This window comes from Lissotriton vulgaris, chromosome 11, assembly GCF_964263255.1.
Source record: "Lissotriton vulgaris chromosome 11, aLisVul1.2, whole genome shotgun sequence".
Taxonomy (NCBI): Eukaryota; Metazoa; Chordata; class Amphibia; order Caudata; family Salamandridae; genus Lissotriton; species Lissotriton vulgaris.
Window position 1 is genome coordinate 95,144,010 of NC_141699.1, and position 27,668 is coordinate 95,171,677.

Consider the following 27,668-nt stretch of genomic DNA (forward strand, 5'->3'; position numbering starts at 1 on the left):
CCAGTCACAGTTCATCTCTGGCCACTCCACAGTGGACAATTTGTGTACAGTTACACATCAGCTAGTGGCTTCTGTTTTAGATGTCAAAAGGCGTTTGATTCAATTGAATGGGAATTTGTTTATGGTACTGTAGAGAATGGGTGTGGAAGGGCTTTCTTACTATAGATCACATTACTATGTAATCCCCCAAATGGCATGGATATGGCTGAATTACTATGGGACCTGTATTGCCCGAATTTTGGACTTGATATAGGAATGGATTAAGCTGCCCTTATCGGTTGCTGGCAGGATCGCCCAGATGAAAATAGTGGTGCTTCTGAAACTACTGTATCTATTTCAGAACATCTCCATTCCTCTTCGAGGAGTGTTTTTTTTCCAACTACACTCCCTCATGATGGCTTAGGCTGAGAAACAGCCACAGATAAGTTGGTGTATGTTACAGAAGGTCTAATAAAAGGGAGGGTTTGGGGCTCTCAATTTTGAGCTCAAATAATCAGTTGCAGAGGACCAATTTGCTAATCATTGGATTCATAATGTCCGATGGTCTCCACATGTGGATTTGGAAGGCAGCTTGATTGAGCCAGTCTCCACCCAGTCTAAACTTTATAGTAGATGACCTCACCCAGAGCGGAAGATATATGGTGGCGTACTCAGGTTGGGGGCTGACATGGCTGGTGGAACTCAGCAGGGAACGCCTCCTTTCTGCAACCGGGCAGATTGCAAATGAAGTTATAGCTAAGAAGCGGATAATTCCATCATTTCCAGACACCTCAGATGGCTGGGAGTTACTATCTTCACTGCTGATGAACCCAACCGCCAAATAACTTGGGACTCACATGTATAGCAAAATGTGCTGCACTACCCCTGAACCAGAATGGCATGCTGGGGCACATTGGTCCACGGACCTAAGCATTGACATTACTGCAGATCCTTTCCTTTTAGCGTGTTCATTACCCAGCAGTTACAACAATCTGAGCCCAAGTGATGCCAACACTTGGCATGATGATAGACAGTGCTGCCCCCATCCCCCTTATGATATTACTGGAAGGCATAATGTATGCTCCTAAGCACTTTAGGAAATTGCTGGCAGTGGCATCCCTCTTGGGCCTCAGTTGCTCTGACATGGGGGTGGGGGGGGGGATTTATTATCGATTTTATTTATTCAATTTATAAAGCGCGCTATCACCTAGTAGGCATCCTGGCGCTGGGAGACGTGGCTCAAGGGGGAGCGAGTTAAAAGAACAGGGTCCGGTCACAACATCCTGGGAAACAGCCATGTTTTTACCATTTTTCTAAATGGAAGGAGCTCTCTGAGTTGCCTGATATCCCAGGGGAGGCTATTCGATAATTTAGCAGCTGCTACCCCAAAAGATCTGCCCCCCGATCTGACCTTACGAAACCTAGGAACCATCACTAATCTTGCCGACGAGGAGTGCAGTGTTCTTCTCTGGATGTACCAAGTGAATTTTTTGCGCAAGCGCACAGGTCCTGTCCCATGGAGGGCTTGAAAACAAGGCAGAGAGACTTAAAAAGAACTCTCTGTCTCACCGGGAGCCAGTGAAGTTCAGCTAAAGCTGCAGAAGCTGAAGACCTTCTAGGCAAGCCTAGTACGAGTTTGGTGGCTGCCAACTGGATTCTCTGCAATCTATCCAAAAGGAAGTTAGGGGAGTCCAGCAGGAGAGCATTGCAATAATCGACCCTACTAAGAATAGTACATCTGGCCACTTGTGCGCGCACTTGAGAAGGAAGCAGCAGGACATTTTTTCGGAGGGATCTGATGATCGCAACACAGGAAGCTGTAGTTTTTGTGACCTGACTTTCCAGAGTGAGCTTGTCTTCGAATAAGATGCCCAAGTTGCGGACACTGGCAACCGGCTGAATAGTGGACCGAGTGCCCGAAGGCTAGAAGTTGCTCGGGAGACAAGGAGAAATCCTGTTTGCCGAGCAGAAGATCACCTCAGTCTTTCCTGTGTTGAATTGTAGCGAGTTCTCCCGCAGCCAGCGAGTCGTGTCCTGCAAACAATTATGAAAAGCTTCTACTGAAATCGATTCCTCACCCTCAAATGAAAGGATCAACTGAGTGTCGTCCGCATAGTTTGTGATGTCAATATCAGAGGCCTTAATAACAGCAATCAAAGGTTTTAAGTACACATTAAAGAGAATAGGGCTAATAGCTGATCCCTGGGGCACCCCATGCAGCACATTGGAGAAGGCGGATTGAAATGGGGGGAGGGATACGGCCTGCTGCCTGTCCCGCAAAAAGGAGCGGAACCACTGCAAGACAGAACCCCTCACCCCACACTCGCTCAGCCTTCTCAGCAGGATCTCATGGTTGACCGTATCAAAGGCGGCAGACAGGTCCAGCAGAATTAATGCTGCTGCCTGACCCCTGTCTGCCCGCCTCTGCAGTTCGTCCATATCGGTCAGCAAGGCTGTCTCGGTCCCATGAGCCGGCCGAAAGCCAAACTGAACCTCTTCCAACAAACTGTGGTGTTCAAGATAGGAAGAGAGAGTCTGACTAACAGCTCGTTCCACGATCTTAGCTGGGAATGGCAACAGGGAGTTAGGTCTGTAATTTATGGAACAAAAGGGCTCCCAAGTATAACTGTTGGTTGAAAGATGTGCTTATATGAGGTTATTTGGTGGAACTCCATGTCTATAAGTTACCACCTTCATCCAGGTGGAGAGGCGTTTGGGGGCCTCTATGAAAATACGTAACAGAACTGGATGGGCATGGAAATCGATGTAAAAATGGATATGTAGGAACATGATAGAAACATGAGATGGAGCTCCAACATAACCTGATAGACAATCTGTGTGGACTTAGGGGCACTGCGTTGAGACCAGGATTCTCAGAGCAACTGAGTCACTATGGGTCTATATGCACACTGTGAATAACTTAATCTAATGCCCAGATGGGTTTATGCATGATGTAATTTTGTTAGGCTACTGTCTGTTGTGGTTGTGCAAGTAAACTCTAATAAATAAAATGAGAAAGAAAAAAAATCCAAAGATAAGGACTTCTGTGAAAAATCGAACTCTAGCTATCAAAGCAATTATAGGCCTCAAACTCCACGTAGATAAAATTATATTTTCATGTCACAGGAGAATAATGTTTGAATCTATTTTCACTGGCAAGACAACAACTTTTGTAAACAAGTTTATCTAGCTGTTTTAGCATAATAACACAAAATGTGGCAATATTTGTTTTAATTCAGGTAGAGTACCTGAGACGCTAGTGGTTATAGAATTATTAAAGACTTTCAAAATGTATTTTCTTGCTACTGTTTTACTCTATTCAATTCTGGTTGGTTTATTTTGTGGGAACCATGTGCAACTCCATTTGGTGTATAAAATCCTTTGTTCAGAATGGATCAGTGATTGAATATCCGAAATAAATAATATTTTTGTTATATTTAGCCTGTCTCTTTTCTGCCCATGTGATTTCACTGTGACTCGCATGATGTCACCACTAGAATGTTTGGTGACATCATGGAGTGTTGGGGGCTTTGCCTGGCCTCAACTGGCAGTTGGCACCAGGCAGGCTGGTTGACAAGGTGGGGTCTTCACTATGTCTTTTGTATTTCTATCTTAATAACTTGACCTGCAACTCAACTTGAATAAAAGTAACCTGATTATACACCTGGCTCAAGGACTTCTATTTACAACAATTTTGTGGACAGATTATTGTGTCTAAATATCCAGGAACAAAATATCGAGAAGTTAAGTGCAAAGAGGTAAGTATAGATTTACTATCATGAACTCCACATCTGTGTACCTTGAAGATATATATATCGTCAAGGTGCATGTATGTGGAGTTATATATAGTAAGACTTTGTTTTCTTGTAAAAACTTGTAAAAACTTAACTTCACATTATTTTTGTCCTCAGAATTGTCTTGGCACAATATTTTGTCCATGCAATATTTTTTGTTTGATGTTTTGCCTAAACACCATTCAGAACCTTATAAAAGTATGCTTTTTTTTGGATAAGTTATAGAGTCCCTTTTCCATTGTTCCTATGAGGAGGATATAAATGCCAGATTGCTCTCCCATTTTTTAAAACATTATATGGATTTCAATGGAGTAGGACAGAAATCCTATACATTCTTTTTAAAAAACCAAATGAAAAATAGAACCCAAGCTCTTTTGTCAACCTCCGAACCAGCACCCCATCTGATCCACTGGGCTTCAGTCATGGCTATTGGTGGTTATACTTGCCTGACCCATCAGGTCAATCTGGATCCCTCAACAATGACACTATTGCTGTCAAATTTCATGATGTTTTTGTGCACAACCTCTGAAGATATAAATAGGTTGTTCTATTGTCATACATTGATCCAGGCCCTTTTCCCATACCTTCATCTGAAGAGGGATGCACTCTTTCCACTTACTTGCTGTGTCTCTCTTTGCGACCATTAAACTAAATCATACCAACGACAACTTGCATCCATTGTTGTCCAGATCGCTATTTATGTGTTGAATGATCAACTTAGGATCCTTCAGGAGCCCTCCAGCCCAACACCATGCCCAGTATGAACAGATCTCAGCTTTATAATCCTTAATGGCATTGACAACCCAGAGGGTATGTATCAGAGTCCCTGTTTGAGGTTTGCATCTAAGGCATTTTGGCAAGGAAATTACACCCATTTTCCACAACTTGTTCTGAGTAAAGTATGCCCTATTCAAGATTTTCAGTTGAATTAACCTAAACCTAGAGGCAATAGCAGACTCTCTCTGGGATGACAGAGCCTCCCCCCACAGTGCGTGACTTTGTGGTCTTCTAGGTCCCCCGTCAGTAACTTGGCTTCTAGTGGATTGAAATCTGGTAGGATATCAATGGCTGCAATATACAGGGTGTCTCAATTGTAGGTGTCTATAAAACTCTGCACGACACAACTCAAATTCTGTTTGCATTCCATTAACACTGCTTCCATTATGTCCCCCTATAGTGGGAAACCTATCATGTCCCTCTGTTTAAAACTTTCAATACAATCACTTGAGGTAGTCTTGTTCCCACCCAAACTGGCATTTTGTATGTAATCCTCTGATCCCACCCCATATCCTTAAGTGTCTATTTCCAGAACGTAAAACCACTTTTGACACCAGGAAGCACACCTCTCATTTTATAATTTGTATTGTGCTAACTTAACCTTTACTGAGTTTATTGATTGATTCTCTATTCTGAATGAGCTTGGCACTCTGAATATTGATCACTTGATTGTGGCTCTATTACCCAATTCCGGTATGACTTATAATCTGAAGATAAACCTTTAAGGTTTAAATCTTCCCTGTGTGTCATTATTGTAGGACTAAATGGGTTCCATGTGTCTGAACTGAATTTGCCATTTCAAAAGCATTTGGAAATAGACTAATGAAAACTCATTTTGCCATGGCCTGCAGAACTCTCAGGCCTTTGTCATGAGGCTTGGACTTCAGTCGCCAGCTGTCTCTTTTGCTCAGCTAATCAGGCAGCTTACCTTCAAACTATTCATTCTTCTTGCAAAGCAAAATCAAAGCCTTGGTTCTTTCCAGACCTTGCACTTGGCAACAAACATTGTAACAGTTAGAACGCCACTGGTGCATGAGATACAGTTCGGGGGATATTGCTATTTAGAAACAGGCCCTAAAAGTATACAGCAAAAAGATTATGGGCCTGATTTAGAGCTTGGCGGATGGGTTACAGATATCTTCAGCAGAAATATAAATCCCATAGGATATAATGGGTTTTATATTTCGACTGATGGAAAATCCATCTCCGTTGTGATGGAGTAACCTGCCCGCCAAGATTTAAATGAGGGCTTAAGATAGTGCAAGCAAAGTTTTTCACAACTAAAATTAGTAAGGCAGATGATTCGGCGCATGACACTTTTAAGACTGTAAAACAGTTTCTTTACCCCAAAGCATGTTTTGTCGCCCATCTTCTTTGTTTATAAAATAGAGACCTCGAAGCCTCTTTCACTATTAAGTCTCTGGCTGCGCCTTCTCTGGACAAGGGTTTAAAGCATTACGCTGCTTGCACTCTATCTAGATTTGACTGAATTTCTTTAGAAGAGTCGCGAAAGGCAATCCTATTGTGTAAATCGGGTTCTCTGCTTGATCCTTGTTCTCCGAGTGCTCTATCATGCGATTTAGGTGATTATTCCTATTTATTTCTTTATTTTTTATATTTTTATTATAAGAACAAGCTCCATGCAATAGCACATCAGTAGACTTCGGGAGTTCATTGGGATTTACATAGAAAATCAAGCATACAATCATGGTAAAACATAAGGTCCTGTGAACACAAATTTCAAGTCCTGGAAACAAAGGGGACAGGGCCATTCACTGCAACAACAACAACAGCACCAATATCCCCCTGGGGCCGGCCTATACACATTAAACAGGAGTAGTCCCAGATTGGGTATCCCACATCTCCCCCCTATATCGCCTCCACGCCCCCCAAATTTTCTCCAACTTCCTGGGGCAACTTCGGCTAGTGTAAATGACCTTCTCCGCTCGCTGGCACCAGTCCAGATCCCTTGCTCACCCTTCCACCATTGGCAGTAGATCGCTCCCCCACAATATAGCTATATTCCTTTTGGCAACCATACTTGTCAAGGCCAACCATTGTTTATCCCACTTAGGCCACGTTATGTCCTTCATCACCCCCAAGACATGCCATCTAGCCTCTTGCGGGACCTCCGCACCCACTACTTCTAACATATTGTCAGCCAACCGGGATCAATAAGCCCAGACTCTGGCGCACTCCCGAAGTATATGAAAGAAGGAGGCCTCCTACTCACACCCCCTTAAACAGAACCGCGAGGTAACGTACCCAATTCTATACTGTACTATGCGTGGAGTGTACGAGTGATGTAAAATGCGTAACTGGGCCAGTCTGAACCTAGCTCGTACTGCCATTCCCGGGGGCATTGGAGGGCCTCCCCCCAGTCGTCGTCCTCTAATAGTCCAACGTCCGACTCCCACATTTCTCTCAGAGGACCCAGAGCGTCCGCCAGATTGTTAATGAGCTTCATATATGTGAGGGAGATAGCCCTATCCATCATGGGGTCCAACAATAACCTGTCCTCCAGTGGGGCATAATCTGACAGTTGCTCCCCCTGACTCAGGTGTTTGTGTAGAGCATGGCGCAGCTGCTGGTAGTGTAGAAACTCTCCCTGCCCATGACAAAGTCCACCTGCAGGTTGTAAAATCCCATCATACCCCCACTTTTCCAAATATCCCCCAAGTCTGTCAATACCAATGAGGCTCCACCTGCGAGGACCCAGGAGTTTCGCCACCTCCGGAAGGAAGTCCCATGCCACAACGGGGTTTGCGCTGTGAGCTTCGACCCCAGCCTAGTGCGTTCATGGCCCGCCTCCAAGCCTCCACCACCGCTGCCGTTTGGAGGGCAACGGCAGCCGACGTCTACCCCTCGTGTAAAGGGCAGCTAGATATGTGTTTGCACCAAAGGCCATTCGGTCGACTCTGTATGCCGGCTCCTCCAGCAGGGCAAACACCCACCCATTAATGTTGATCAGCTGCACTGCCCTATAGTAAAGATGTGCATCTGGAACCGCAAGGCCCCCCTCGTATGGCCCCCGCTGTAGTTTCTTGAGAACTATTCTTGGGCAACCCCCATTCCACAACAGGGAGCGCAGTTCCGACTCAACCACTTTGAAAAAATTCTCAGGCACAGAGAAGGGCGTGCTCTGAAGTATGTATAGAAGCAGTGCTGGGCCATCATCTTAAATAAAACAGCGTGCCCCATCAAGTAGAGCTGTAGGGTTTACCAATGCTCCACCTCTCCACGTAGTCGCTCCAGCTGGGCCAACACGTTCAAACATAGAAATTCTGCTTCTGACCCTGTCACCCAGACACCCAAATACCGAAAAGTCTCCTTCCAGACCAGGCCCTCACAAGTCACGGTTAAATGTGATTGCGGCCCAGTCAGTACGTGGCCAAGGGATTTGCCCCAATTAATACGATAGCCAGAATATTCGCCAAATTGTTGCAAAGTATCCATCAACCTCTGGATGGATGCTGCACATACAGTAAAACGTCATCCGCATATAATGATATGCGCTCCTTCTCAGCCCCCCTTCAGATCTGTGCCCCACACCAGGGGGTCTGTCCTTACCCAGCACGCCAGGGGTTCCAAAGCCAAGGCAAAAAGGGTCGGAGAGAGCGGGCCCCCCTTCCGCGTGCCTTGGCTCAGGCAGAACTCCCTCGACAGAGCTCCATTGACTCGGACCCGTGCAAGCGGCTCAGTGTACAGTAGCCTTACCTATGATCGAAAATTGTCTCCGAAGCCCAATTTTCCCAAAACAGCATATAGATAGTGCCACTCTATACTATCAAAGGCCATATGGGCATCCAGAGATAGTATGGCAACCGGCTCTGCAGGACGTTCAGAGACCGCCTGCAGGACGCCAAAAAGCCGCCACAGGTTAAGCCGCGTGTTCCTGTGGATCAGAGACTGGACCACCACCCCTGTCTCGTGGCCAGAATCTTCCCAAGAACTTTCATTTAATAATTAAGAAGGGAGATGGGCCTATATGAACTACACAGGTCCTGAGGCTTATCCTCCTTATGGATCACTACAATCGCCGCTGACCTAAGATCCTTCGGAAGCTTCCCTTCCTGCCTAGACTCAGTGAACATGCGCAGCATATGTGGCGCTACCCTGCTGGAAACGCACCTAAACGCTTCTGCCGGAAACCCGGCGCCTTCCCAACCTGCAGATCCCCAATACAATCCTCTACCTCTTTAACTGTGATGTCCGACTCCAAAATGTCCCTATCTGCCGTATACAGGGTGTGCAATTGCAGGGGGGCAAGGAAACTCTCACAATCCTGCTCTCGCCTAGTTGTGTGTGTCCAATATATTCTCTTGTAATAACATGCAAACTCCTCTGCTATGTCCCTGCTCTTATCCTGCACCATCCCATCTGGCACACGAAGTCCTGATACCCAATTACGGTCCCTGTCCCGCTTTTCGAGCCAGGCTATCATTTTGTTGGCCTTGTCCCCTAGGTCATACACCCACCTCTGGGTGGCTAATGCACATGATCTTGCTTGGTCAGACAGAATATCTCTGAATTCCTTCTCAGTGAGTCACAGCCTATGCCTCCTGTCCCGGTCCTGCTCCTGCGTCGCCCCCGTGGCATCCCCAGATCCTGGAGGTCCTGCTCCAACCTCTCAATCTGTGCGTATTTTTCCTTGCGTCGCTTCCCCACCTCTGCCTGCACAAAGTCCCTAGCCACAGTTTTATATGCTTCCCACACTATACAATGAGAGCTAACTGAAACTACATTTTCCTCAAAGTATTGGACTACACGTTCCCGAAACTGTTCCTGAAACTCCTGATCTCTAAACAGGAAGGTATCCAGCCTGGGGGGCCCCCATAACTGTACCTCCACCGGGGAATGGTCAGAGATCCCTCTAGCTTTATGTGCGCCTCCCTTAAAGAGGCCCATCTGACCCACCTGGGTAAAAATGTAATCAATTCTAGACCCCCAGCCGTGTGCCGCGGAAATGTGTGTGAAATGTCAAACATGCGGGTTAAGCGCCCTCCATAAGTCCACCAAGCCCATAGCATGCACAAAATCCCGTAAGTGACTCCCTCCCCCCATGGTAGGCAGAAGCTGGGACCTATCTAGCTCGCTGGCCATGACCTCATTCATGTCCCCTTCCAGGATCAGGAACCCAGGTGGCAGCTCCAATAACAGATTTCCAATGTCTGGGAATGTCGTACCGTGTAGCCTCGGGGGAATATAGAGTGAGCAGAGGTTGAGTGCGAGACCCTCCCACCGAACAGATAGTGTCACATAGCGCCCTAAAGGGTCCGACCACTGCCTCCCTATTGTCAGTGGCAATGAGATCTTAATGAGGATCCCCACTCCTCTACAGCCAGTGGTAAAGCCTGCATGTGCCCGCAGTGTGTAGCCGAATCTATCAAGGACCTTGCAGTGGTTCCCAATCAAGTGTGTCTCCTGGAGGAGGACAATATCCGAGCATGTCTGCGTAAATATTGGAGCACCATAGTATGCTTATTTTTATCCTGCAGTCCGTTAACATTCCAGGACAGGATAGTAACTAATTGTGTCTTAGAAGTATACACCATAACTGTGTACCCAGCGTGAGGGATGGCTGCCCCCCCCCCACCTCCCACCTGCCCACCATCAGTGCCGTTGGAGCCAAACCAATAACAGAAGACAACAACAAACTTACATAGAGCAAACAATTGACTCTCCCCTCCTGAACCCCAACCCTCCCCCCTCCCTGCTACCCTGCCATGTAGCCCTCACAACGAAAACCTAGGGGGTGCATAGAATAGCCAGTACAGCAACCCGAGGGATTTCACCCAGCCCGCTCCTGTAGCCAACTAGACGTCTTACCATAACTGAGGCCGGGGGAACCCCATAAACAATTTGCACCCCTGACCGGAGGATCCTCCGTGACCCACCCACCCTCATAACATCACAGGTGTTGTGAACCAGGGAGCCTAGACAAAATTGGAGACTCCCCACTCGGATCCCATTGTCCATCAAACCCCTCCTACCAGGAGTCCCAGGCACATGGGGGTCCTCATACGTTAGGTGTGTTCCATTCTCCTCCTGCATCCCAGGGCGGCCCAGGCCATCTCACCCCATGTCCGGTGAAGCTGACAGGCCCCGGTTCCTGTTCCTGTTGGGCGGCGGAGGCCGTCCTGCCTCCGCCGATCTCCCCCAGTGGAGCCCATAGAAGAGGTCGGGGATTGTTCCGCCATATTCCTCCAGCTGCCACCCGGTCGGGGCTCTCCCGGCTGCTGTGTTCGCTCCTCCAGCCAGGAATGGGCGTCCTCCGGAGACTTGAAGAAGTATGAGTTCCTATCCGCCAAAATCTTCAGACGGGCTGGGAAGAACATCATGTACTTGATCCCACGGTCACGAAGCTCCTTCTTTACTCCATCGAATGAACGTTGCTCATTCTGGACTTTAAGTGTGAAGTCGGGGAAGAATCTGATAGTGGCATTTTCTATGTGGAGATCCCCACGTTGGCGGGCTGCCTGCAAGATGGCATCTCAATCTCTAAAGTTTAGGATCCGAGCAATGATCGTCCTCGGGGAAGCCCCGGGGCGTGGAGGCGGGACCGGTGCCCTATGTGCGTGCTCAATGACAAAGAATTTCGATAGGCGTTTGGGCTGGCGGTGTTTTAGGATTAAGTCCTTCAAAAATAGATCAACACTAGGCCCCTCCATTTTCTCCGGCACCCCCACCACTCGTATGTTGTTCCTTCGGGCCCTTCCTTCCTGATCCTCCAGCCGGGTCGCTGCCAGCCTTTGTTGGTGAGTCAATTGCTGGACCTGTTGCTGCAATAGCTTGGTGGCTCGCTGGAGTTCGACAATATCCGTAGCATTCTGTGTGGCTTTCTCAGAGGTTTTGTTTAAGTCCGCACGCTGGAGCACCATCTCAATGGTGACTTTATCAATCTTAGACTCCAGTGTGTTTCTGAGAGATTGTCTGGCCTGCATTATGGAGGAAAGGGAACTTTCTTGTGCCACAGTCGCGTCCTCTGCATTCGCCTCCCCTCCGCCACCTGTGGACGCCGTGTAATTATCCATAGTATTGGACTGTGTCATTGTAGATTTCTTGGGCTTCATGATGGCTGCTACCCCCGCGCTCCGGAACACCCAGTGAGGAACACTCCGCCGCCCTACACTTCAGGGGAGCCGTCCTCCACAGCACCCTTAATCTTTCAGCGCCGCACCCTCGCGGCTCCAAAGGCACCTGCGCGGAGGGAAGCCGGATGTAAAACAGAGCGTCAAGTCCCCATTGAATCTTCTCTTTGGCCACTTCAGCCCGGGCCGTCACTCCGCCATTTGGTGCTCATCCACCAGGGAGCCCGCCGAAGATCAACCAGGTCACTCCCCAGTGGGTTCCCGCCGCCGGCAGAGACCGATCACTCCCTGGCCACTCTCTCGGTCCTCACCGTGGAGTCAGGATTAGGGCTGTAGACCAGATCTGCACCCCACACATGCCCCGGTTCTCTCATATTCCTCTGAGTTCACCACTCCACTCAGCTCCTGTTATCAACCACGTGGCGCGTGGATTGCACACCCGGGCTCCCTCCTGTGCTGAATGCAGTCACCGCACACTCCGCAGCTGGCTGCCCTGGCACGTGCCTTCAGTCCTTCACCTCCAGTCCAGGCAGAGCCAACCACTCCACCGATCAGGCCTTCACTTGCCTCGCGGCTGTACGACCGGTAACCACAGGTGCCTGAAACACTGCCCCCTCCTGCTCGATTCCCCTCTATGCAGGCTCTCCGGATCCCTTGACAGCCAGGAGGGGGGGTGACCCCCAGTCACCAGGGAGAGCAGGGCCTTAGTCCAGAACCGTGCAACTCCCAGGGCGAGGCCCGCCGCCCCGTGTCACCCCCAACGTTGACTCACCGACTCCATTCCCGGCCATCAGTTCACTCGAGGCCGGTGCTTCTGCAGTGCTCTCCAGCGGGCTTGGCCCCGCTGAACGCCACTCCCCCGGGCGTCACCGCCGCCGCCTTGAATGAAATAGAGAATCGGGAGTTTCTCCTCCCAGCTCCGGAACACAAGCGCTGTCCGAATCTGGCATCCAAACCAGTAAGATGTCAGGATAAATGGCGGATATTTGGGGCCTCCGGGTTTGCCTCAGCGCACCGCTGTGTTATATGGCCATCTTGGTTGCTGATCGGCCATGCCCCCCGATTATTCCTATTTTTAACCATAGTTGTAGTTATTTTCTTATCTCTGGTATTGTATCTAAAGGCTGGAAACAGGCATCAGTGATCCCTTTACTTAAAAAAAACAGAAGCAGATCCGAAAAAAATGGCCCTAGTTCTCTGCTACCAGCAGCTGCTGAGGGTTTGGAAAAACGAGTAAACCAATCAATCAATCAAGGAATTTGTAAAGCGCGCTACTCACCCGTTAGGGTCTCAAGGCGCTGAGGGGGTGGGGGAAGGGGGGGGGTGCTACTACTCGAACAACCAGGTCTTGAGCTGCTTCCTGAAGGCGAGATGGTCCTGTGTCAGCCGGAGGTGGGTGGGGAGGAGAAGGATCTTCCTCCGGCGGTGGCTTTGCGAATGCGTGGGACGGTGGCCAGGGCGAGGCTGGCGGAGCGGAGCTGGCGGGTTGGCATGTAGAATGCGAGGCGGTCGTTGAGGTACGTCGGGCCCGCGTCGTGGAAAGCCTTGTGTGCGTGGGTGAGGAGTCGGAATGTGATTCTCTTGCTGATGGGGAGCCAGTGCAGATTTTTCAGATGGACAGAGATGTGGCTGTGGCGGGGGATGTCCAGGATGAGTCTTGCTGAGGCGTTCTGTATGCGCTGTAATCTTTTCTGGAGCTTGGCTGTGGTCCCGGCGTAGAGGGTGTTTCCGTAGAAAAACGACAAATTAAATATGTATGTGGAAGAAAATAACTTGCTTCATCCATCATAATCGGGCTTTCAATCCAAGAATAGTCCTGAGACTGCCATTCTTGATGTATCTGAGGAGATCAAACACCGCATAGATCAGGGTCAGATGGGTGGCCTCATCCTATTCGATTTACCTGCGGCTTTCAACACTATCTCTCACCAGCCTCTGCTATCTAAACTCACTGATCTAGAGATTAGTGGTTCATCTGGATCCAATACTTTTTATCCAATGGAGTGCAATCAGTTTTCTTGGAGCCTTACTTATCAGTGCCAACAGAGATGAAATATGGAGTCCCCCAGGGCTGCTTGTCGAGCTCTATGCTGTTTAACATATATATTATGCCACCAGCTGACATTGAAAAATTTGTGATTAAAGAGATTTCCTAGCCTGATGACACCCAGATAACCTTGTTCTTTAGGAAGAATGCTCCAAATGACTTGGCTTTCTTTAAAAAATGTTTGTTGGAAGTGGTAGAGTGGATGAATGGGAACTGTTTAAAGTGCAACACATCTAAAGTGGAGATCCTGCTTATTGGTCAAATTTGTCATCGATTGGTCTAATGACTGGTGGTCGGAGGATCTGGGTCTCCCCCCATACTGCCTTCAAGGTGGTAAGAAACCTGGGATTTAAGTTTGATAACATGTTTTCCTTTGGCCATAAGATCTCCTCAGTGGTGGGGTCTTGTTTGGCAGTGCTTCATTCAGGCTCTGAAGAAAACTCTGGCATTTGTTTCCCTTGACATGCGGGAAACCATTGTGTGCACATCCATCAGCTCCAGCATTAACTGCGAGCACCACTGGATCCCAAGAGCCCTAATCGCCCTCCGCCACCCTGACTCACACAGGCGCCGCCCGACTCCCCTCGCTGACCAGATTCAACTCAACTTACGATCAGCTACCGACTCCTGAGCGACCGCTTGGACCCTAGCCACCCACGCGCCTTCGCTTGGGTGACTTTCACTGTCTTCATCGACAACCCTGTCCTGATGACGATCCCAACTTAAGGGGATCGAAATGCCGTCGACTTTACAGCATAATTATATGACGCATATTACGTTTTGTGCTCCTGTTAAATTTATGCAATCATGTTCTAAGTGACTACAACTTGATCTTTTGGAGCCATTATTGATGTATAATTTGCCACTATGCGCCGATCACGCTGTTCACCTTAGCACTTGCACCTTCACAGTCACTAACTGTATATATCACTACTCACCAAGTGCCACTGGGTTGTCACATGATCTGTTCTGTACAGTGCTGTTTAACTGTATTACCATGTGAAAGACCTCCTCTTATTTCAACTGGTGAATAATACCGCCTTTTTAAAAAAAAAACCCTAGTGACTCCTTGTTGCTTATTTTTGTAATGCGAATTGCATACATTGTTAAAATTGCCTTCTTATGATACCTGTTGGGAATTGTTCTTGTTTACTGAAGAAAACTCTGGCATTTGTTTCCCTTGACATGCGGGAAACCATTGTGTGCACATCCATAATTTTCAGATTGAACTATAGCAGCGCTTTCTATCTAGGTTTACCAACGTATCTGCCTAACCGCTTGCAAATTGTGCAAAATTCAGCATCCTGCCTAGTTCTAGAATGGCCTAGAACCCAATCAGCATGTCTCAATTTGACAAAGCTGCATTGGCTGCTTATCAACAAGTGCATCATTTACAAAGCTTTAGTTCTAAAATGTTTTTATTTTCATCAGAAGACCTCTAAATACCTTTGTAATAGGCTTTGCCAGTACCAGTCTGGTCATGGCTTACGATCGGTTCATGCTTTACTTTGACATGTCCTAATCTGTTATGGCTGATGTTTCCTTTATTGGGTCTTTCTGCTCAGGGACGTTTTTGTCATCTGTGCACTTCATAAATCTACTGATCGATTGGTCAATCCTGGTGCATCAGTCACACAAGATAATGAAGTGGAGTGCCTCATCACTACAAGGAAGCTTCCACTACACTAGGGGCATTCGCTTTATGGCTTCTGAGGACAGACCCCAACCACTGAGGCCAGTCTTTGCAAAATGTTAATACTGCTAACCAATCTGCCATGCTTCATACTATGGCAGTCCAACCTTCAATGAAGTAGTGGCCACCCTGGGGACGGGAACGATATGATTCAAAGTGCCTCTTTACTTGGAGGTGTCTATGGGAATTATGCAGTTTTGACAATATGCGGGTCTATTCAGTATGAGATATATTATCTGTTGACAACTAAGCCCAGGCCATAATCTCTTCTCCTCTCACTGATTTTGAGAGAATTCAGGCACTACGAACACCATGGAATGGTACGGAATTTCTGAATTCCGCCATTTGAGAGCAGACCAGACTTTTTTTCCGCTCATTTTTAATGATGGCTCTCAACTGCGCAAGCCAAGAGTCTCTGGACGCCTATATGTGCGTGCAATATTGCTCATACAGCTAGCGAGTTTCCATGAGATTTTGAGCCCATTTGCACAGCTTCTGCCGCCATGGCACCAATGTAGTAATCTAAGTACCAATCGCAAACGGAGTGGTGAGCACCTTTTCAGCTTCAGAATGCAGCAGAGAGGCATTTGGAGTGGATTTTCTTCTGAAACTGGCCGTTGGAGTTGTTATTGTTGATTAGGAAGCCATTTTTTAAAACATTGTTTTTCAAACAAGGAGATAGTGCCCCAGAAACTCCTTTGGATTTAAGGACTTTGTTTTTGAGATATCACAAATAAGTTGAAAAACTGGTGTATAAGGATGTTGTTTGTTTGATTTGAGGCATGCACCTAGATGTATTTGTACTTTTATTCAATTTTCAAAATGTATTGTGGTAGGTGGCCTGCAGTTTTAGTAGGGGCTTAGATATTTTTGTTGCATTTAGTTTTCCTTCTTTTGTGAAGGGAAAATGCTGCACAGTTTACTACATGTTCTCCCCATCTTTTAATACATTTGCAATCCTGATTTAATAGATTTTGTGGCCTAGTCTGCAAATGGGCCTTCCAGCCAGTGACCCTATACTATTCATGGGTGCATGAAACACCTGTTTCTGTGGTGCCTGTTGAATTGAAACATCCTTTAGGCCATGGATGACATTGGATTAAAATGCAAAATGTGTTTCTTTTTAGTGGTATTTCACTTTTTTCCTATGTAAACAGTATATAGGTGGGGAAATGGCTTTGGAGGATGTGTGGTGTTGTAAAAAATGTTTGCCCTGTTAATTTTCATTTTTGGCATTGCTGAATTAATGTTGTGTTCTCTGTGTTACCATGCCTCTATTGTTTGGCAAGTGTGAATATATGTTTTTTTGCCTTTGTTGTTCCATATGCAATGTGGCCAGGGGCCATTATGTATAGTCAGTAAATGTTGCCAATGTGAATATACTTGGTATTGAAGTTAGCGCCGATGGGTAGGCCACAGTGCTATTTCTTAACATTTATGTGAGAGGGGAAACGGGTGGGGCTCGATCACCAACAACTGACTCTCTTGTAACCTTGAACTCCACATCTGTGTACCTTGAAGATAGATATATTGTCAAGGTACATGTATGTGGAGTTATATATATTAAAACTTTTCTTTTCTGTAAAAACTTAACTTCACATTATTTTTACCCTCACAATTCTTGGCACATTATTTTGGCCTTGCAATATTTTTTCTCTGATATTTTGTCTAAACACCGTTCAGAACCCTATAAAAGTAGGCTTGTTTTGGATAAGTTATAGACTCTCTTTTCCAATGATCCTATGAGGAGAAAAAATGCCATATTGCTCTCTCATTTTTTAGAATATTTCATGGATTTTAATGGTGTAGGACAAAAATCCCAAACCTAATTTTTAAACAACCAAATGAACAGATAGAACCCAAGCTATTTTGTCCACCTCCCAACCAGCACCCCATTTGACCCACTGAGCTTCAGTCATGGCTATTGGTGGTTATCTGGATTTTCATATCCCTGATTTCTTTGTCTCAACTCCTACTTGCCTGACGTATCGGGTCAATCTTGATACCTCAACAATGACACCATTGCCGTCAAATGTCATGATTTTTTTTTGCTTTTTTGCACAGCCTCTGAAGCTATGAATAGGTTGTTTTATTGTCATACATTGATCCAGGCCCTTTCCCTGTACTGTCATCAGAAGAGGGATGCACTCTTTCCACTTACTTGCTGGGTCTCTGTTGGTGAACATCAAACCCAATCTTACCAATGACAACTTGCATCCATTATTGTCCAGATCACTATATATATGTAGAATGATCAATTTAGGGCCCTTCCAGCCTCAAACTGAGTCTAGTGAGAACAGAACTCAGCTTTAGTATCCATAATGGCATGGACAACCCCAGAGGGTATGTATCGGAGTCCCTGTTTGAGGTTTGCATCTAAGGCATTTTGAGAATGAAATTACGCCCATTCTCCACAACCTGTTCTGAGCAAAGTATGCCATATTCAAGATTTTCAGTTGAATTAACCTAAACCTAGAGCAGACTCTCTCGGGGATGACAGAGCCTCCCCCCACTGCCTCAGGGATCCAAACATAAGTGCGTCACTTTGTGGTCTTCTAGTTCCCCGGTCAGTAACTTGGCTTCTAGTGGATTGAAATCTGGTAAGATATCAATGACTATAATATACAGGCAGACCCTCCAGCATTTCGCAATTTCGCGATTCACGAAAAAATCACGAAATCAGCTGACTAGCGCGATGGCCGCAATATTTAGTATTTCGGCAGAAAAAAAAGGTCTCCTGGCAAGCATCAATTAAGGACTACTTATGGAGAGCTTTTCTCTATATCCAGTGCAGCTGCTAATCCCATTAAAGTACCACTTTTTGTATTGCAACATCTGTTAATCCCCTGGCTGAAGTTGTGTTTCTCAGAGTGAAGGGTCACACTGAGAAACAAAACTACAGAAGAGTTTTTTTAGTTAATTTGTGCACTTGGCGGGCATATTTTTGTATTCCTGCTAACTTTAGTTTCTGATGTGTGTAAGTTAAATTTAACGCACAAGGATATTTATTTGTTCACTTTTTATAGGGTCGAGTATTTTAGACTGATGGGGGTCAACTCACTTTAATGAAGGTCCCTTTCAGCCACTCAGGAACAAACCTTGACATGTAGTAGTAAAAGAACCCAATCATAAACATCGTGAACGTCGTCAGTCGAACATCTTGATTTTTCAGTGGTTCCTAAAGTAGTTCGTTTGCGAAATGTAAAAGTGCTCCTTGCTGCCCAAGGTCACAGAGTTGCCGAGGGAAGAGCTGTTTCTGCACTCTAGCATGACAGGACTGGGGTTATTCCTGCAGTATGCACAAAGGCAGCGAGTTCATGGAGGGAGAAAGCCTGGGGTGGCATAGAGGTAATTAATGGATGGTGCGCTGAGATGCATTTAAGGTTGCATTCAAGGTTTACTATTCAGTGACCATTAGCAGTGGCTTCAAGGCTCGCTGAGAATGATGACCCTTACATTTTGGGAAACTGGGGGGCATATTATAAAGACAGGTGATACAATTATCGCCGTTTTAGCGGCAGAAAACTGCTGCTAAAACGGCAATAATGGGCTTGATAATATGCTCTATGGAATTCCAATTGAAGCCCATGTTAAATGTGAAGGACAGCTAACAGGGGCTTCAATTGGAATTCCATAGAGCATATTAACAAGCCCATTATCGCTGTTTTAGCTGAAGTTTTCTGCCGTTAAAACAGCAATAATTTTATCGCCTGTCTTGATAATATGCCCCTCAAAGCGATGCCCTCTGTCACAGGTTTCTTACCAGTAACGCAAGTCAGTCTGTGTGATAGCTCAGGGAGTTGAACACCTGCTGAAGCGATGTGTATGCAATTTCTTCATCACATGTTTGAATCTAGGGATGTAGTCAGAAAGTACTTTTGATATGGGAAATACTATAATTTAAAAAAATATTTTAATCAAAGTAACAATAATGATTTCAGTAAGCCGTATGGGTATCCAAAAATAACGTTAACACCATTGTTGTTTGTGGTATTATTTTTAGTTTAATACTTTTACCAGCGTATCTTACGTATTAATCAATATTATTATGATGAAGATGATGGTTATAATGAGCTGTGTTACTCCTGCTTTCATAGCAGAACATTATTAACAGAGTCCTGCCTCGGGAATAATGAATATTCCTGACCTTGGCATGCACGCTCCCAAATGCGTGCATTAACACAGGTGCGGGATGACTTAGGTTCATACCACAGAGGCTCGAGAGGAGGCGGTGTGAAGGCACCAAGGGGGCCAAGGGCTGTGTGACTGCAACTGGTGAGTGAAGGGGGCTGTGTGACTGAAGCCAGGGAGCAAAGGGGGCTATGTGACTAAACCCAGAGAGGGAAGGAGGCTGGGTGACTTGAAACCAGAGGGTGAAGGGAGCTGAGTGACTGAAACCAGGGAGTGAAGGGAGCTGCGTGACTGAAACCAGAGAGAGAAAGGGGCTGCGTGACTGAAACCAGAGAGAGAAAGGGGCTGCGTGACTAAAACCAGGGAGGAAAGGGAGCTATGTGACTGAAACCAGAGAGAGAAAGGGGCTGCGTGACTGAAAGCAGAGGGAGAGTGGGGCTGCGTGACTGAAACCAGGGAGGGAAGGGAGCTGTGTGACTGAAACAGAGAGTGAAGGGAGCTGCGTGACTGAAACCAGAGAGAGAAAGGGGCTGCGTGACTGAAACCAGAGAGTGTAGGGACTGCGTGACTGAAACCAGAGGGAGAAAGGGCTGAGTGACTGAAACCAGAGAGAGAAAAGAGAAGTGTGACTGAAACCAGAGAGAGAAAGGGGCTGTGTGACTGAAACCAGGGAGGAAAGGGAGCTATGTGACTGAAACCAGAGAGAGAAAGAGGCTGCGTGACTGAAACCAGAGAGAGAAAGAGGCTGAGTGACTGAAACCAGGGAGGAAAGGGAGCTACGTGACTGAAACCAGAGAGAGAAAGAAGCTGCGTGACTGAAACCAGAGAGCGAAAGGGGCTGCATGACTGAAACCAGGGAGGAAAGGGAGCTATGTGACTGAAACCAGAGAGATCAAGGGCTGCGTGACTGAAACCAGAGGGAGAAAGGGAGCTGCGTGACTGAAACAGAGAGTGAAGGGAGCTGCATGACTGAAACCAGAGAGAGAAAGGGGCTGCATGACTGAAACCAGAGAGTGTAGGGACTGCGTGACTGAAACCAGAGGGAGAAAGGGCTGAGTGACTGAAACCAGAGAGAGAAAAGAGAAGTGTGACTGAAACCAGAGAGAGAAAGTGGCTGGGTGACTGAAACCAGGGAGTGAAGGGAGCTACGTGACTGAAACCAGAGAGAGAAAGAGGCTGCGTGACTGAAACCAGAGAGAGAAAGAGGCTGCGTGACTGAAACCCGGGAGGAAAGGGAGCTATGTGACTGAAACCAGAGAGAGAAAGGGGCTGCGTGACTGAAACCAGAGAGAGAAAGAGGCTGAGTGACTGAAACCAGAGAGGGAAGGAGGCTGGGTGACTGAAACCAGAGAGTGAAGGGAGCTGCATGACTGAAACAGAGAGTGAAGGGAGCTGCATGACAGAACCCATGGAGTGAAGGGAGCTGCATGAATGAAACCAGAGGGAGAAAGGGCTGAGTGACTGAAACCAGAGAGAGAAAAGAGAAGTGTGACTGAAACCAGAGAGAGAAAGGGGCTGTGTGACTGAAACCAGGGAGTGAAGGGAGCTACGTGACTGAAACCAGAGAGAGAAAGAGGCTGCGTGACTGAAACCAGAGAGAGAAAGAGGCTGCATGACTGAAACCAGAGAGGGAAGGAGGCTGGGTGACTGAAACCAGAGAGTGAAGGGAGCTGCGTGACTGAAACAGAGAGTGAAGGGAGCTGCATGACTGAAACCATGGAGTGAAGGGAGCTGCATGAATGAAACAGAGAGTGAAGGGAGCTGCATGACTGAAACCAGGGAGTGAAGGGAGCTGCTTGAATGAAACCAAGGAGTGAAGGGAGCTACATGAATGAAACAGAGAGTGAAGGGAGCTGCATGACTGAAACCAGGGAGTGAAGGGAGCTGCATGAATGAAACAGAGAGTGAAGGGAGCTGCATGACTGAAACCAGAGAGTGAAGGGAGCTGCATGAATGAAATAGAGAGTGAAGGGAGCTGCATGAATGAAACAGAGAGTGAAGGGAGCTGCAAGACTGAAACCAGAGGGATAAAGGGGCTGCATGACTGAAACCAGAGGGAGAAAGGGGAAGTGAGACTGAAACCAGAGAGAGAAGGGCCTGCATGACTGAAACCAGGGAGGGAAGGGAGCTACTTAACTGAAACCAGAGAGAGAAAGGTGCTCCGTGACATGAAACCAGAGAGTGAAGGGATACAGGTTACACAGCCATAGATACAGTGCTTAATCTGAGCAGGTGCTTTCAGGTGCTCAGCGCCTGCACTTCCTTCACAGGGCCTGGGCTACATTTTCTGAACCTGCAGGTGGTGGTCTCAATATTAATTGTTCAATTCAAAATAAAAAGAATAACATATATTGCATGGTGACTGGCTGGTAAATGTTCATAGGCAGGCGGGCATATGCCTGTCCAGGCAGGCATGATTGTGTATCACCACGTTTTTGATGATGTCATCACGCTGATCACAAATCCAAGAAGTCATCGACAAACTATGGCTTGCATTCTATTCCCCTAGTCTGCTGCACCCTGCCACTGCCTGGGCCTAAACCTCCCATTGGATAATTGTAGCTGGGGGCTGGCTCATGACGGAGTTGAGGCAAGGAAGCTGCAAGAGCGCATTTGGAACTTGGGAGTGAGGCCCTTCAGGAAGAATAAATGAAAGTAAGTGTGGACTTTCCACTTGTTGCGTAGCCAAAGTATCATATCTGACAGCCCTGCACTGCTGCTATCCTCAATGTGCTCGATGCGGCTGTGGCCCAGTACAACTTTTGTGCGCCATGGCATCACCAGTAGAATCTGTGCGCGGCACCCCAGCATGGTAATTGCTGAGCGTGAGTGAGTCCAGTAGGCACCAAAGCCATACTTACCAGCATTGGCAGCGTTACGGCTGTGTACAATGCCTGTGTTGTAGCAGGCAGGGTCACAGCAAGCTGAGCAGTGGATGCCGATGCCGTCGCCATCCTAGGACCTACTAATTACAGGCTGCACTAGCAGTGACATCACCTGCTGTTCTCAAGCAGCCGCCTGTTCCACAATAAACCCAGTCATACCACACTAATTAATATATGCAAAAAAGCATTTTCATTTGGTGTACATTTTGTTTTTGCACTCGGTGTAGGTAAGAAAGTAAAACATGTCATCTTCCAAATCTTTAGGAATTACAATAGGGAAAAGAAGAGTTCAAAATGGCAGGGACATGTGCAGGCTGAAGACAGGGGTCACAGGCAGCAGCAGTGTTAGAGATGAGAGACAGCAAGAGTAAAGAGGAGAAGAAACAACAAGAGAGGAGAGAGATAAAACGGAGTAACTATGAAGAAAAGGAGGAGAGCAAATCAGATACAAAGAGAAAGCAGCCATGATGTGAAGAAGAGAGCATTAAGAAGAGAGAAGATAGAATGAAAGAATGTGGAGGACAGGACAGAGGAAAAAAAGCAGACAAATGGTAAAATGGAGACAGAGCTAATATCACTGCTAGAGAGTGATAGTAAAGAGCCAAGATTGAGGGGAGAGAGGCAGAGCATAGATAAACGTGAAGGGAAAAAAGGGCAGGGCTCAAATTAATAGAGGGAAAATCCGAAATACAGGGTGTGACAAAGGTGATAGAAAATAGTTAGAGAGGGGAGAGGATAGACTCATAGAGCAAAGACTTAGGGGACAGACAACAGATCAAGGTTAGAAGATAGAGGCTGAGGCAGTGAGAGTGTTGAAAGTGGAGCTCACCGGAGGGAGACGTGAGCGGTGGCTTCCTTGGCAAAATTGTCAGCACCTGCACTTCTTTTTTTTACAAATTAAGCACTGCATAGATGTCTATGTGCATCAGGCGTCATTGGCATGTGACCACACATGCATGATCAGTGGCCCAGGAAGCACACATTCAATGCACTCTAAGCCCCTCTACCTCAGTTTGTTGGCAGTGGCAACATATTCATTTTGTGCTAAGGGGAATTACACGAATTGAATACAAATGTTAAATTTAGGTTAGAATAGGCATCATCACATCAGGATGAAAGGGGGTGTCAAGCGAGAGGCAACGCGTGGTAAAAGCGATGGGAAAGAGGGGGTAAAAGAAGGTAGATGCTCACCAGTTGAGACAGCAGGCGTGCCATGTCGGGCCTAGCTCTCACTCTGGCAAAGGCTCTCTCTCTCTCTCTCTCTCTCTCTCTCTCTCAGCAGCTCCTGTTCCCACACCACAGATTCTCACACTGATGGGGACCCATCTAGATCACGTCTCTCCAGCGCCGCACTTAGTTAGTATAGTAGGAATTAAAATGATGCAAGGTGCATTACTGCGAGGGCAGGGCAGGACAGGTTAGTGCTGTCTGGGCTGACTGGTGCCCGGAGGCTGAGAGTCACATGCAGCTCTGAGCAGACACCGTGTACACAGCCTGGGGCTGGGGGAGGGTCGAAGTGCCTGCCAGCCAGCCCTGCAAACCGCCTGCAGTGCAAAGATGAGCAGAAAAAGGGTGCTGGAGCAGCGCAGGCACCACCACACCAGACATCAGCACCTCTGGACTAGGGGCACAACTCTCAAACTGCCCGCGTCAGGTGTGATGAGGGGCTTGTCTAGCCCCCCACCACCTTTGCATTCTGGTTGCTGTTTTAATTGTTCTTCACATTATCCCATTATCCATGTCTGAAGTTTCGTGGGGGCACTGTGGGGAGCCAGTATTTTTACTACTCTATTTTCCCCATCCTCATATACCTGGAAGTTATGGGGGTTATGGTCTCCGCTCAAGGGGGTTGGATGTCAATATTCTCCGGGTCCATTCTTCCGGCCCTTCTGACCCTTAGGGAGGTGTAGCCAAAGCCCTCTGGGGCAGCACATGCAGCCACTGTAGTGCAGTCTTCTCCCCCACTGCAGATGTGGTGTGGCAGAACATTGCCAGAAATCCAGGGCGGAGAAGAAACGGAGGGCCTTTCTCCAGCCTGCCAATCCCCAGTGGTCCCCGGGCAGCACGAGCCGCCATGGTGCACCCTCTAAGGACCTCAGTCCCAGGTTGTTGTATCATAGGCCTCCGAGTCATGCACTACTACCTGAGACTATCTAGCACAACCCGCCTGCGCCTCAGTGGCTATCCTTAGCGGGACTGCCTCCTCTATTCTGTGCACTGTTGTAGGGGCAAGCTTCTCTAGTCATCTGAGATGGGGGGATACCAGCTGCGCTCCGGCCCCTGTGGACTGACAGAGCCCGCTCGCCCCATCCAGATGCCACACCGCTCCAACAACCCCAAACAACTGCTCAATTGGCATCCAGTGGGCTGGCAGGGCATGGCTCCTCCACGGGAAATCCAGACTCCTCCCTACATCACTCAGTGCGGCAGCGGGGAGCATCCGCTCTGGTGCCCAGGCTCCTCACCATTTAGTCTCAAGGACTTGTGCGGGCCACTGCATGCCACGCGGTCCTCCTCCTCTAGGCTGGCTGCCCCAGTCACACGTCATCTGCAACCCAGCCACAGGGTTTTGACTCCTCTATCTCTAGGGCAGGGGCTGCAGAAATCCCAACTCCCAGGTAGGGCAGCCAAGCTCAGACTGGGTTGTGGCAGGTTTGCTGAGCCGATTCAGTGCTTGCCTACAATGCGTCAACCATGTTGGATGGTTGGCCATGCCGCCTTCACAATATTAAAATTAATAGCACTAGAAAAAACTTAAGAAATACAATTATTGCTCTTTGCCTTGGTGTTGGAGCCATTGGCATTCTGGGTGGGCGCTGAACCACTGGTGAGTGGCCTTGGGTGGGGAGGGAAATAGGAAGATAAAACCTCCCTCTCTGCTAATGATGTCCTGCTTTCTGTTACCGAGCTTGCAATCTCTAGTCCTAGACTATTGCACATTTTCCACCTCTCTTGCATCTACTTGGGATCCATAAATAGGGGAAGCCTCTGCTGTATTCTCTGTGTGGATGGGCAGCATAGTGCGATCTGGCAGGGGGCCTAACGTGGACACAGTAGGCTTCAAATGTCTGAGCCTGTATGTGGTTAGGCAGCCTGAACTGTTATAAACAATCAACCTCTACTCAGTGTTGGATCAATTTGATGCTGACTTCCAGCACTGGTAGTTATTGGCCCTGTCACTCCTTGGCAGGGCGGCAATGTACAAAACGACTGTGCTACCAAAATTCTTATACGTGCTGCAAAACATGCAATATCGAGGACCGCCAGGGTTCTTCCAAACGGTGGGCCAGGTAGTCCAGCAGCTCCTGTGGGATGGGGGGCACCTAATATCACTCTGTATAATATATGACGCATCATTGGTGTCGCAAGGAGTGCGCAGTGAAAAGTGACGCATCGCTGTTTTCACGCAGCGATGCGTCACTTTTCATAAATGAGGCCCCAGGTTTTCTGGTAGCAAACCTTCAGGGGCCTCATTTATGAAAAGTGACGCATTGCTGCGTAAAAAAAGGGATGCGTCACTTTTCACTGCGCACTCCTTGCGACACCAATGATGTGTCCTATTTAATGTATGATGCATCATGTCATAAGGACTTACAGATACGTCAGTATTTCTGACGTATCTGTATGGCGCAAAAGTGACGCATTGCTGGAGTGTGTCACAAAAGTGACGCAACTCCAGCAATGCGTCCTTTCACATGGGGAAAGCTCCATGTAAAAGGGCTTGCGTCAGTCTTACGCCTGCTGTGAGGCAGGCGTAAGAAATTGATGCATTTGAGTCCTAGAAGTGGCGCAGTGAAATCTCATAGATTTCACTGCGTCACTATTACGAGGCTTTTTGCGGGGGAACACCCCCTCTGCATACAATATACCTGACGCGGGTATAATGTGGCGCAGGGGTTTACAAAGTGACGCATCTACCTAGATGTGTCACTTTTTAAATATGGCGCAACAAGGCTCATTTTGTACGCCGCTGGTGCGTCACAAAAAGTGACGCACCGGCGGCGCAAAACTGACGCAAGGCCTCATAAATAAGGGCCCAGGAGTCTGCACACGAGGGGTGATGATAACACAGCTGCCAGCTCAAAGTAATAACCATTCTGTGTAATACACACAGCAAGTGCCTCGAAAACCGCCCAGGAAAACATAGCGCACAACAAACAAAAAGTGCCGAGGACCACAGCTTTCCTTAGAAGGCGTCCGCCGTCTACCTTTGCTGGGACCCCCCCTATCCGTTCATGCAGGGGGCCGGATTGGACTTGTTGCTTTCTGATTAAAGTTTCAATCTTGTGCGATTAGTTCCCAGCACAGATTAAACATGTCACATTTTATAATGTGACAAATGAAACACAATCCGGTACACTACCTTCACACCATCTGATAACGCAGGTGTCGAGGGGCCGTGGCAGGGCGGGCGTCCGCAAGGGGGGCAAGGAGGGGTGCTAGCCCCCCCCCCCGGAGTGACCCTCCTTGCCCCCCTGCGGACGCCCATGAAAACCGTGACTTCAAGATGGGGTTCTCACTCTCTTTCCTCTCCTTTCTTTTATTTGCTTCCCTGTGAAATGGATAAAAAAAAAGAAAGACGCTTTTGCTGGAAATGTTGTATTTTTCTGGCATTTTAATTCCAAAGTAAAGCTTTGGGAATAAAAGGCTAAAAATATGAAAAATAGATAAATAACTAAATAAAGTAAGACAGAGTTGTAGCAAACTGGCCAAATTGATTTTTTTCACACTGAAACACATTAGCGCCACTTTTACAGAGTTTGACAGTGAAGCGCTTATTTTGTTTTCTTGTCTTTGTTTTACCTGGACTTAGAACTAGTGCACCGATGCTGGAGGTACTGCAATGTGTGGATTGGAAAACAAAATGTGTGCTGCGGCTCTGCGTCCAGCGATGTGGTCTTTTTACCATACTGCTTACTTTTTGTAAGGAGATAAGCAATGGCCATTGAAATGGGTCCATTCAGGGCCCTGTAGTCGTGTCCTTAACTTTTCAGGCAAAAGCACTCACTGATTTCTGAATAGTGAGTGCAAAAGCATTAAGGTAACCATGTTGTTCCTGCTTACATTTCCCATGGTTTGCAAAATTTTGCATTCCCTATAAGTGTTTGCTTTTTCCAGGATGTTGTTACTTTTGTTTTTGAAGGCCGCATATTGCTCTTGTCTAGTGCGTAATTTAAATTGAGCCGCATCCAGGTTTTTTATAGCGGGCAACAATTGGGTTGTAGTTGAAGACAGTGGTGGTTTTTCTCAGTGGGGCAGTACGGTGTTCAG

General features: G+C 47.3%; 1 protein-coding gene across 1 annotated transcript in view; it reads right to left on the bottom strand.

The window, feature by feature from the left end:
• LOC147679025 (solute carrier family 2, facilitated glucose transporter member 11-like) overlaps window positions 1–23,692 on the bottom strand; it is a 617,202-nt gene extending 593,510 nt beyond the window's left edge. The window contains exon 1 of the mRNA XM_086944708.1: window positions 23,589–23,692. Within this exon, the coding sequence (XP_086800834.1) occupies window positions 23,589–23,612 (24 nt within the window). The 5' untranslated portion in view covers window positions 23,613–23,692. The remainder of the gene's footprint in view (window positions 1–23,588) is intronic.
• Between the last annotated feature and the right edge of the window lie 3,976 nt (window positions 23,693–27,668).